Below are 12,811 nucleotides of genomic sequence, written 5' to 3'. Positions count from 1 at the left end.
CCCTAAAGTCTGGACTGAACTGGGAAAACAGGGTCCTTTAGGTTTGCTGCTTTGAATCAGCTGCAAGATGACCTGAATCTTCAGGAGCTCGTCTCTCTGGATGCATTTAAAGTCCTTTTAAATTAATTGGAGGCTGGCACATCTGGCTGATTTGACTGATTAATGTTGCCCCTGTTTGATCCCTGATGTGGATGACTTGTGATATATTATGATCCTGTAATTTATGATTTATTTGCAATGTAAATTGTTATATGTTTTTTTTTCTATAAACCATGTTAAGGCAAAACACAATAATGTCCATAATGATGATTTTGCTTCAATCTGTCAATTTTCAGAAGTTATTTTGTAACTATTATTACAAAACCTTTACAAAATGTACAAAACAATCTTGAATAACATAAATACAGATTATTATTTGTCTATTTTATACCAAGTCCATCAACTGCAGACCGCATCAATTTCATCTTTGTTAGCATTTTACATGTAAAAGTTCAAATGGTCTTTTTAAAACTCTCCATATTGAATCATATATCATTTGAAAGTTTGTTTTCTAGAACACAATGTTGGCTAGTTCTTGTATCTTATATATTTATATGAGATTTGCTCACGTGTTATGCTAAGTGTGTTTCTATTGCTAATCTTTAACTGCCATTTTCTCAAAATGACATGTTTCCTCGCCCTTCAATGCCGTTAGTTCATCATTATTTTACACACTGTTTCTTAGGTTTTATAGCAAGACATTTACAGAGTTTTAAAAATATATATCTTTTAAGCAGTCTCTCTTTTTAATGTTCTGCAAAATGTGATATACAAATCAGTGCATATTTAATGAGGAAATGCCTCATTTGCATATTGAAAATAAAAAAAAGTTGTAATTCAAAAAAGCTTGTATTTGTGTTTGCTTTCAGCTTCTAAAGTTTCATTATGATATGAGTTAAGAAAAAGCCTTTTTGGCTGTGGTGTCTCGCCTCCATTGTGCTGCTGCCTGTCTTGGTCAGGGCTCTTGTAAAAGAGATTATTAATCTCAATGAGACGTTTTACTGGTTTAATAGTTGCTGGACAACAATGGAGGTCTATGACTCAGACACCAAGCTGTGAGACACACAGGGCTCGTTAGGAACATGCAATTTCTTGAAAGTAAGAAAATATTAATTACATACAAACCACTTCTCATCACATATGATGAGGCTGCAGATTAATCCATGGCCGCATACTAACCACACGGTGACGCCACGCACGCTATGCCTGGACCACTTTACTGTCACTGACTCCCACTTGCACTGTGGCAGCATGATTCACCACTAGATGGCTCTGAATAACTGGCTTCCTCTTCCAGATGAGCAGGTTAGTAGCTGGAGCAGAACTGAGGGCGCTGCACACCCACTGCAACCCTGCTCAGATGTTGTCAGTAATCCTATTACCTCTCTGGACAGCAGGATAAATTAGATGCAAGAATCACTTTGTGTGATCTGCTGCACAGAGATGATCTGAGGGGCATCAGGAATCTAAGATGTAATCAGGGAGGTGGTGCAGGCGTGCTGTTGTTCACTTAACGTAGCAAAACAAATTCTTTCTTTTAGTTTGCATAATTTGCTTTGAGCAGGAGAAATAAAAGGTAACGGAATAAACATTAAGAAGATAAAGGATCTTATTAATCAAAATAAATAAGAGATATCCATAAAGTATACTTGTATACCACCTTTCTAGTCTTAAAACCACTCAAATTTTCATTCACAACAATTTGGGGTTCAGTTCATGCAGACTGGAGGAGCCGGAGATTAATTCATGGGCAACCCGCTGCATCTCCTGAGCCACAGCCGCAAGTGCAAGTAATCTGTAGTGACTGATAATATTATTACACACAGGGTGATGAAAAAAGAGTACACCTACAGAATCAAAGAAGACATTTCAATAACTCAGCCCGTTAACTCTCCAGTCAAAGTTCAAGGTTCCCGTCTTCGTCTCTGAGACAGCAGCACGTCTGTGTTTAAAGGAGGTGAATGCTTCTGTTCCTCAGCAGGAAGATAATGTTTAAATTATCCTACATGGACTCTTTTATTTCATTCCAAATATCTTTGTGTATTCAGTCATGTTTTAATGAGTATGTGAGGAATGAAACCCGCTTTCCCTCCCTCCTGCGTCTGCTCATCACCTCGATGTCTTGTTCTCTTATCGTCTCTCTTCTACAGGAGCTCTTTCACATGGACGTCATGGTTTCAACTCCTGTACTGCTTAATGGATCAACCAATTTGCATATCAGATACTAGATAAGGCATTATCCTTCGTTTGAAGAGTCTTTTATAGGGTAATTGAATGTGACCGTATCAATCTGATAGAGATCGAGACCTCAGGGCACAGGAAGCTGATCTTTCTTGATTTTCTCTTTCAGGCCCTGCTGATGCATTAAGACCTGATATATCACACGTACACGTGCACACACCAACACGTCCTCATACCTAAACGACAAATGAGGGCTGCCCCCGAATAGTCAAAGATTAGATGCTTCGATGGGCGGAGCCTGATTCGACTGTCAATCTCACATTCGAAACAAGGATCATTTCATTTTGGCGATATGGGGCTGATTTTACATAGAACTACCAGTTTTCTCCCAATAAGTTAATATACAGCCTATTACAATATACATTTCAACATTTAATGCTGTAAATAAACATGTAAAAAGAAAAAAAACTTTCAATAAATGTTTTAAAGTGCGTGAATAAATCCAAAATTGTAACCCTAAGCTTTGGGTGTTAGTGCGACGGAGCTCCAGCTTCACCGGTGTTGTGCAGAGTTGTTCGCACCTCGCGGGACTTTTGGATAATTTATCTCCGTTGATGAACCACACAAAGAATATTTTATCGTTTTTAAACAGCCGGCTACTTGAAACAGACCCACGAGGAACCGACGTGCAGTTGTCGGCAGCACGGCATGCACGCAAAACTCTGCACAAGACTGGTGAAGGACAGGCGAGAGAGAGAGAGAGAGCGAGAGACTTCAAAAAGCCTCAGTTTAGCTGGAAATTTACATTGTAAGTTGAATGAATAGAGACTGCAGCTCTGCAGCTTTTCTACGCCTGACATACAGCCAAACACCGTCTGCCACGTCATCATACAAACGTACAGCCAATCACCGTCTGCCACGTCATCATACAAACGTACAGCCAATCACGTTGTCTGATGTTACCAGCAGATCTGAACACCCGAGCACATCCGGTACCTACACCGGTCGACATGCAGACAATCGCTGACTTAGGTTTAGGCACACACCCCTGTGGTGGTTAGGGTTAGGGGCTTTGGGGAGCTGTCAACGGCTTTCACACTAGGGTAGGTAGCTACCTAGCTACAGCTACGTCTAGTGTGGACGCTGAAGGGCACCTTTTGCCACAAATAACCCTTTGTCAGCCTTTCTGAAACGTCAGTATTTGACGCCCTGAGACAGACAACAAACACACAAGTAATTATGAACAGGCACAATTTGTGGTGACCTCCTTTGACTGACAGGACCACTTTTGCGCATGTGCAGATAGGGATCCAGCACGGATTACAAGAGGTCTAACAAGATGCTGCACAATCGACCTGCACAGCTGTTTCCCTGGTGAGGACGGGCTGACACAAACACATGTGAAAGCACACGATGAGACCTTTTTAAAATATTGATGCCGTGAATAATACTTGAACAGGATTTGTAAAGTATTCTAGTTTAATATCAAACTGTGTGTCTTCATTCCTTTATTCATATCTGAGACCTAGTAGCAGCATGATTCCAGGCCCTCCACAAAACCGAAGTCTGAGCTATTTTAACCTCATCAGTATTGTCAGAACAGAGGGGGTTATATGTGATTTTGGGCTATATAAATAAAGTTGATGTGACTTGAGAGCTGGCGTCCTGCGTGTCCTTTTAACAGCGATGATTTCACATCAGTCTGCCCACTCAGAGACAGGGAAGATCAAGTGATGGCAGGAGACAACAGAGTAGAGGTCGACGCGGGAGAGCAGCTCGTGCAGCAGCGCTGATTGACAAGCCCTCGGGGCAGCTCTACTACTTCGTCTTCTCATGTTGGACTGAGGGGAAAAATGTGTCTTACAACACAGGGCAGGTTGGGGCTAACGGGTTAGCATGCTAACTTCATTACATATTTCTACACAGTGTCATTTAGTTCATCTTTAGAAGGTTTTAAACAAAACTTTTGGTCGAATCTTACACTTTGTACCTTTAAAGTAAGAAGGATGACAAACTGACAGATCCAAATGTCTTTTCTGTTTTTTTTTTTACAAATTTGAGAAAATCAGACTCATAACCCATTATTAATAATTTCCCCATAGACTTTTTTTCCCTCAAACTGTCATTTTAACTTCCATAATTCACGTTATCTGCCAGAAACTAAAGTGGAAGTAGCGTGATGTTGAATCACAGTTCGCCCCAGAGAAATGAGGTGCATTTCTATCCACCTGTTTTTGCGCTTACAGGTGGAGTTTTTAAAGTATGCAAAAACATTTTTCCTCTTAGCTCAGCTTTGCAAGCTGGATTATCGACAAAATCGGCAGCTACTGGAGAATCAGCTCCACCGGCTGTTTATCTCCATGTACCAACACCTACCATTTGCATGACGGTAGTGGATGGAAACGTGTATTAATTTGCATTTTCTTTTGCAGATTTTCTGTAAATTTGGTTAAAATTTCTATACAGTTTGGATGAAAACATGAATACTGTTTTTTTATCTAGCTCTAGTTATTAAAGTAACATTACTTAATGATAGTAACGTAAGCAACATAGTTGTTTTAACCAGTAACCTTGATCTTTTCCTAAACCTAATCAGATAGTTTTGGTGCCTAAAACAAGAATTATACTTTCCGTATCCGCGAGGGTCTGCATGACGAAAAAATTGTCATCAGAGGGGGTCCCCCAAGCTGACTCCAGAAAGTAGTACAAACCGAAGTATATTCGAGCTTTAAGCCTAAACACATGCAACGTTTCACAAGTTTAACCACTAGTTTTATTTTGAAAGTCTAACCAGACGTTGCATATCTATTGTTGCTAACTTGACTGAGGAACCGTACACTTGCAAAAACGGCGCCAAAGGGCGTTCAAAAAGCAACGCTAAGGGGTGCTGACCAACCGTGAAGAACGGGTTGGGTATCGCCAGACTAATTTGCAAAAATCCTCCTGCGGCCCAAAAAGCTTCGTCTCCATAGGCCACCATAATAAAAGAGATGTCTGTAAAGGGTCAATTATGAGTCTTTCTGTTATGAATTTTTGCTCCAGGGAGGTTTTATATTTATAAAACTTTCTTTTAGCTGAGAAAGAGATTTAAATATCTGTGAGAAGTAAATCCAGAAACTAGTAATTTCTTTTTACTTATGCACCAGGCGAGCAATTTTCATTTGACTGATTAGGCACCATCTTTGGGCCCGTATCCAGCTCTAATAATACATCCAGGGGCCTGATGTAGCTGCCAGAGCAAATGAAACATGAGCACTGTTGATTCAACTTGTTCCCAGGCCAAGGAGGTGCATCATTCTAACAGGAGGTTCAAAACTGTTCATGATAATTGATCTGTGTCGTTTATCTAAGGAAAGTTCTAGCAGATACAAAAACTTCGTCCTCCTTCATCCTCTCTCTCCCTTCTCACTGCCGTTCGCTGTGAGATGTAAGTAGTGACCTTCCGGCGTCGACATGTTCTTGCTACCTAATTCTCACTTCTTAATTAGAATTTTATATGAAATCAGGTGTCCAGGCAGACAAACAGATAAATGGAGAAGACTCCCCGTCATTCTCGTTCGTGTCACATCTTATTCCTCATCTCTTGTTCAGACATGAGCTTTCACCACCGGCACTGTGGTGTTCGATTCAGCAGCTGTGAGCAGAGCAGGTGACAAATGAGACTGGATTCCTGTTTTCCCTGCTGTGGTTGGTGCGAGTTAGAGGCGCTGAGGGATAATCGTGCAGTGCCACGTATCTGATTTTCCATCACTTTGGTGAGGTGACATGCAATTTGGCCAGACGGGATACGATCTAGTGACCGTGTGACCTTCAGTTATTGAGCTCTTAATTCACAGCAAGACAAGCACAGCTGCACCGTCTAGCTTGAGATGCATGCTGAGCATAGCTAATCTGGATATGTTGAAATTTACATAATGTATCTGAATGCATCAAATGTTGGAGCATGTAATCAATAAACACGTGACCACAAGCCAATTTCCTAACTGATAAACTCTAAAATAGTGATGTGGCGGTTAATTTGCTTTGCTATAGACGCTGTAGAAGCTGTAGGCTATGTAAACACTTAATAAATGCTTTAGATCACAAAATAACGGAGCTGTTAGCAGATATAAAAAACATTATAAATGTTAATCATTGTTTTTATCAACAGGTGATCATTAGCTGAAACTCTCCCTGAACAGCTTTGGATTTCTCTACAGTGATAAATTGGTGCAGCTTGGTATCATCAAAAGGCGTATGAACGCCAATTTCTTAAGTCATTTGGCGTCACGCCATTTAGACTGCATTGACTTCTACTGTGCAGAAACGGCGTGCTATTTCGCGCCTACTGTCACAGGTAAAATCAGCGTGTGTGAGATATAAAATAGGGATGAAAGTCTGACACAAACAAGAATTACACATTAGTTTTTGATTTTTATTTACGTTACATTACGTAAGTTACTATATGTTATATCGTTGCTAACGTTAGCTACATAGCGTTAGCTACGTTAAAGTTTTAGTATCTCGCTAGCTAACGATGCTAGCATCAACATCCCCCCTCCGATGTACTTTACTGTTAACCTTAACCATCATTAAATAAATATGCATATCAACCTCATGGCCGATCTTCTAGCTGGTAGGGCTAACCTACCTCAATGCTGTCTAAACGTCAGACAAAGAAGGTGTTGAAATGGCATACCGAAATGTCCTTAAAAGTGGCGTGAAATTTTACGCCTTTCCATGATATCAAGCTGATTGTTTGGGCTCTGCTAACAAAAACATTCTAAATCCCAAGATGTCACATTTGTCGTCACAGTCCAACGGCACTGGGGAAGCCCTGTAGTGTCATTTATGAACGTTAAAGATAGGTGTATGATATTTAAGACAAAAGTCAGAGTAAGGAAGTGGCTGGGGAGGACGGGACGGACAGAAAACGGACTTTTACCCAAGAGACGGGTGTTTCCTGTGTCAAACAAAAAGTCATCCTTGAATGTCTTTATTTAAGTTATGTATAGGCCTATAGCTTACGTAAGTTACGCAAAAAAATGTTACTTAACTTATTTTAACCCATGATCTCTTCCCAAACCTAACTGAGACCTTTTGGTACCTAGACCTAATCAAATTGCAATGTTTCACAACGTAAACGACTAATTTTATTTTGAAACTCTAACCGGATGCTTCATGTGTCCAAAAACGATGCTAAGTGTTACCCAGGGCGTTAAAATGCCTAGCCTGTATAAGAAAACAAACACATGTGGGCCTGTAAATAATTTGCAGGCAGCATGAAAACTGTTTATATGTTGAAAACACATGAAAAATCTTAACTCAAGGCCCCCTTACTAGATTTCTTCTGGCGCATTCGGCTAATGTTGTCATGGCTGGTGTGTATTTTATTTATTATAAATCTTACAAATATTACATTATTAATTAATAAAAATAATTGATAAGTATTTTAAATAAATAATACATTATCAATAAATAAATTTCAAACTAACAGGTTACATGTTGTCATTCATTATCTTTTGGTTATAGCCAACATGGTTATTAACTATGGACGAATACATTGATAAACACACACTGCTTACAGCAACATTATAAACCAGGTTGTAGCAGTAGCAGTATTTATAGTATTGTTGAGATACCGTTACCTGTTTTGGACATTAAAACTCATCACTTTATAAACCAATATAATCAGATTGATCCAGAGCGCTAATCCTGCCTCCTGTATTGGTCCTGATAAATTGTGTTGCATTTCAGGGTCATACAGAGATATTTCCAACAACTGTTACCGTCCAGACAAGAGCAAGACTGATCTGTGTTTATAGAGCAGGGGGGAGTGAATAGTGGAGGGGGTGGCGTCAATGGCTGGTGAGCTGCGTCGTGCGTTTCGGTGCGGAGCGCGCGTCTTCACGGTGCGTAAAGACAGCTCCACCACAAACTGCAGGGAATTTGCGCTTTTCACTCTTTCACACGCGCTGCTCCCTTCCAGCAGCGGGAGGACACTCATCTATTTCCAACATCCAACTCTCCAAACAAGCGGATGCCAGAAAGATGGACCCCCTCTACAACGCCACCGAGTTTTACGCCACGAACGGGACAAACGTCTCCGTTAACGGCAGCGACGGCTTCAACCAGTTCATCCAGCCAGTGTGGCAGATCACACTCTGGGCTGTCGCTTATTGCAGCATCGTTGCGGTGTCTGTGGTCGGTAACGTGGTGGTCATCTGGATTATTCTGGCGCACAAACGCATGAGGACCGTCACTAATTACTTTCTGGTACGTACTGTGTGTTTGCTGAGTGAGGAGCGAGGGCCAATTCAGGTTCTGCCTGGAGGTTAGAGGGTGTTTGAGAACATTTTGAACTCTTTCTGGAGGATTTGTGTCCCCAGTAAAATGGAGTGAAATTTAACCATTTGCTTAATTTTATTTTATTACCTGCAAACATCATGAATTTATTTACTCATGTTTAAACATAAATGCACTTTTGTGAAATGAAGATGCTCCTGCTCCAGAGAAGATTAAACTAAAAGCACCGATCTATAATCTAAATACATTTCCTATTTATTGAACACCGATTAAAGACATGGAATTGACTGACTTCAACGTGCCTGTGCTAATTCATTTAATTAATGCACATGAAATCACTGAAATGTATGTAGACTGTATGATCATTCAAGAACTAAAGCATCACCAAAAAATATGGTTTCAGCTCATTGCTCTCTGTGTTAAATAAACTAATTATCAAATCATTTGGTTAAAATGTAAGAAAACAAATTCCCACAAGCTCATTTTCCATTCAGTTTACTGTCACATAGGACAAAGAAAAGCATCATTATCACAGCTGAGAAGTTGGAAACTGCTATTTGTTTCTTGAAAAATGAACAATAATAATCAATCAAAACAGTTGCAGATTATTTTTTCTTTCGATTGACTAATTGATTTTATAGACTGATCCTTTTGGCTCTATTTCAAAGTCACAAATCGATGGATTCATTTAAAATTTGCCACAAATGTGCATATTTCAAACAGTATTTGTAAACGGTAATATCACTCAATTGTGCAGTCCTTTAGCAAGAAAGGATGCAAATACAATAAATTCCTGCACTTTATTAAACTTTGTACAGAACTGGCTCATAAATACAGAGACTGGCATTTAGAATATATATCTATACAGTTTCCTGTTGATCAAGACAATCACCTGTCTCTTCTCCAGAGAGAGAAAGGGTAGATGTTTGCCCTGAATTTAGTCTCTGAGGCAAAGTTGACCACAGATGTTGGTTTTAAAATGTTTTTGTTTGGGGTTGCAGGCTGCCGGGAGATATAAAAAACAACAATAAACTAAAAGTAGGATGGTTGTGAGAGTTGATTGTGCTGCAGGCGGCTGAGTTTCAGTCGGCACCATCAGACCTGCAGCAAACACTGTCACCACTGCAGCTATAGATTTTAGCAAAAAATTAAATTAATTGATCGTTTTTATTTTGTCAATACATCCATCAGGTTTCTGCCGCTTATCCAGGCCACTTCGCATGAATTCAAGTAATTACATCATTAGGAATTGTTGTTAAATAAGTTTCAAGTTGGTTTATTGTCATTCATCCACATACCAAATGAACAAAATGCTGTTTCTCACACTGTTTCCTAAAATCAAGATCACAATGACCGACTTACAAGACAAGACACCATACAACACAACACAGTAACTGACAGTAGATGAGACAAAGAGAGCAGATCTATGATTGCAGGAAAGTACTGAAAACGTGTAATATATGTAATTCAAGGCCATATTGGTCTCCTTTCATACTGAGTCCAGGTTGGTGTGTGAAACAGGTTTTAAATGACCTTTTATGTTGTCTTTAAAAGACTTGATAAAACCCTGCAGAAACTCTTGCCAGGGTTGAATGTGCTACATGTGGATATAAATGACTGATTGGTTAGTATATTATTGTTTGGATGCAGACGATCACGTCTGACTACATCTTTGCTTTCTCTCCCACCAGCTGATGCAGAGAGACGGGTTTGTCTCCGGGGTTATTTTGTAGCAGTTGTAGGTTTCAAAGCTGTCAAACTGTTTGCTGGTGTGTACTGTGGTTCTTTCTGTCACTCTTCTGCAGGTGAACCTGGCCTTTGCCGAGGCCGCCATGTCAGCATTCAACACGGTGATCAACTTTGCCTACGCTGTTCACAACGAGTGGTACTTTGGTGTGGTTTACTGCCGCTTCCACAACTTCTTTCCCATCGCAGCCATATTTGCCAGCATTTACTCCATGACGGCCATCGCTCTGGACAGGTGAGTGCTATGGGTCTGTATGTCTTTATATTAATGTGTAGATATAGGAGCCATAGAAGGAAGACGACGGTGGAAAAATGAGTCAGAGTTGAAGAGAGGAGTTTGTTGTGTTCCTCTAGCTACACGGCAAACACCCCTCTCTCGTTTCCACCGCCGTCTTCTTGCAACAACTCGCCTCTCACGAGATTTCTGAGTGAGAACTGTCCTTGGGTGAGGTTTCAGTTTCCTGTTAAAAACAAAGGGGTCCACCAGGAGTCCCTTGTAGGGATCCTTTCCATGATGTTGTCAGACACCTGGTGTAACAGACTGAGACTGTCAATTTCCCCGAAGGAATACGTTACAGCCTGTTCAGCTGCTGGACGCTAGTGTTGTAGTACTCGAGACCGGTCTAAGACCACTTTTTGATGGTCTTGGTCTTGTCTCGGTCTCGAACATAGAAGACTTGGGATTTTATTTCAAGACCAGTCAGTCATCATAACTTTGGGAATATCAATAACTTGCTTTTGCACTGTCTGATTTATTTGTTAACATCCTAACTTTGATTGGATGTAAAATTTATTGCTTTTAATTCAACCAGTTACCGTTAATGACTGTCACCCCTCCCGGCGATGGCAATGCTTACGTTGATTTCAGCTCTTAGTGTTCGTATGTGGGTGTTTTAATGGGAATGTGGATCTTTCAGATCAATTTGAGAAGTGCCTATGATCTCGTTCCACATTGTATTGTGGGTCATGTAATTTGTGGAACTGGTCTGGGTCTCGACTTGGTCTCAGCCCCTAAAAGTCTTTGTCTTGTCTCGGTCTCGATTAACTGTGGTCTTGGTCTTGACTACAACACTACTATTCAAGACTTTCGGTACATATTAGCATTTCAGCACCAACAGAAGTGAAAATAGGGCCCAGGTTTAAAAATACTGAACTAATCCTTTAAGGTGAATCTGGTATTCCCTCTAGTGAGGACCACTATTTTGTTTTTTCCAACAGGGCTGTGAAAGGACGTTTCTGATCCCCATATTTCAAAGGTGGATTGCGACTAGACAAAATGAGAGGCACAACAATATGGTTTACTTTGCTATGACTGTATATAAGACATACGTACGCTGAAGAGGGAAGGAAATAGGAGAGATCATCTCCAGTATTTCTCTGCTACTGTACATTAGAAAAACAAAAACATACATATACACTCTTACATGCATTTAGACAAACATAACACTTAATTAGATGGTTACACAAAGCCAATATAATCCCAACACATCTTCATACCTACACAACAGAATCGGTCAGTTGTCAATGACTCCCAAAATGACATTTATGATCGTTGGAAAGAACAGGCGTCAGGCGTACGCCACCTTAAGTACGTTACATATTTCACGTGACGCAGCTAAGTCAACGACGTAACCTTATTTAACTTAAAACCTTAAATAAGTGAAGCATGAATTGGTTTCACAAGGGACATGAACCTCGACCTCCTGGGTTTGTTTAACCCATCCAACCACCTGCTAATAAAGACTCCCCCGCTCTTTGTACTACATCACCTGACTTCCTCCTTTGCTCCCGTCATAATTATTACGGCCACCGAAAAAAATAAATAATGGGTCGTAATAAGCTGCTTGCACAGACGACCTATCCGAACACTATGCAATAATATGTAAGACTGAGTGTTTTTCTGAAGTTGTAAACGTGGACATGTGTGTTTCCGATCATTTTAAACTTCGCTTGTGCTCTTGCATGTTTTAGACCATTAACAACTGACCGAAAGAAAACTTTAAGTCTTCACATTGATTTTCTATCTTCCAGGCAGCCATTTGCTTCCATTAATTCAAATAAGCCACGGACACTTGCAGAAACTTTAAACGCACTTGAGTAATTCCCAGTAAACATTTAGTTTTGTTTCTGTACCACTCAGCGGACAGCGCGGATCACAGTCTCTCGCACATATCTGCATGAAGTCTCTTGAAGAAACTTGGGTGTCATGATTGATGACCAGTGATGTTGCTGCTGTTTCTCGCTCGTGCCGCTTTGCTCTATACAACATCAGAAAAATCAGGCCCTACCTCACTCAGTACGCCACCCAGCCTTGACTATTGCAATGCCCTCCTAGCAGGTCTTCCAGCTTGTGCGGTGAAACCCTTACAAATGGTTCAGAATGCAGCAGCGCGTCTGGTTTTTGATCAGCCCAAAAGAACTCATGTCACTTCATTACTCAGTGACCTCCACTGGCTCCCCGTGGCCTCCAGAATCAAATTCAAGTCACTAATGCTGCATACAGAGTGACTACTGGGTCTGCACCATCTACCTAAACTCCATGATACAAACTTACGTTCCT

At 40.5% G+C, this 12,811-nt stretch overlaps 1 protein-coding gene across 3 annotated transcripts in view; it reads left to right on the top strand.

Annotated features, from left to right (window-relative positions):
* The first annotated feature begins 8,101 nt into the window (after nucleotides 1–8,101).
* Nucleotides 8,102–12,811, top strand: part of tacr1b (tachykinin receptor 1b) — a 16,367-nt gene continuing 11,657 nt past the window's right edge. For 2 of the 3 annotated variants that reach the window (XM_046066983.1, XM_046066984.1), the window contains exons 1-2: nucleotides 8,102–8,475; nucleotides 10,311–10,486. In XM_046066983.1, the coding sequence (XP_045922939.1) occupies nucleotides 8,251–8,475; nucleotides 10,311–10,486 (401 nt within the window). In that variant the 5' untranslated portion in view covers nucleotides 8,102–8,250. Of the gene's footprint in view, nucleotides 8,476–9,696; nucleotides 9,736–10,310; nucleotides 10,487–12,811 lie in introns of all 3 variants that reach the window. The other variant, XM_046066985.1, reaches the window with a different exon arrangement.

The sequence above is a fragment of the Micropterus dolomieu genome, linkage group LG13 (genome assembly GCF_021292245.1).
Source record: "Micropterus dolomieu isolate WLL.071019.BEF.003 ecotype Adirondacks linkage group LG13, ASM2129224v1, whole genome shotgun sequence".
Taxonomy (NCBI): Eukaryota; Metazoa; Chordata; class Actinopteri; order Centrarchiformes; family Centrarchidae; genus Micropterus; species Micropterus dolomieu.
Note: the sequence above shows the minus strand (reverse complement) of the source record. Positions and strands in the feature narration are given on the sequence as shown.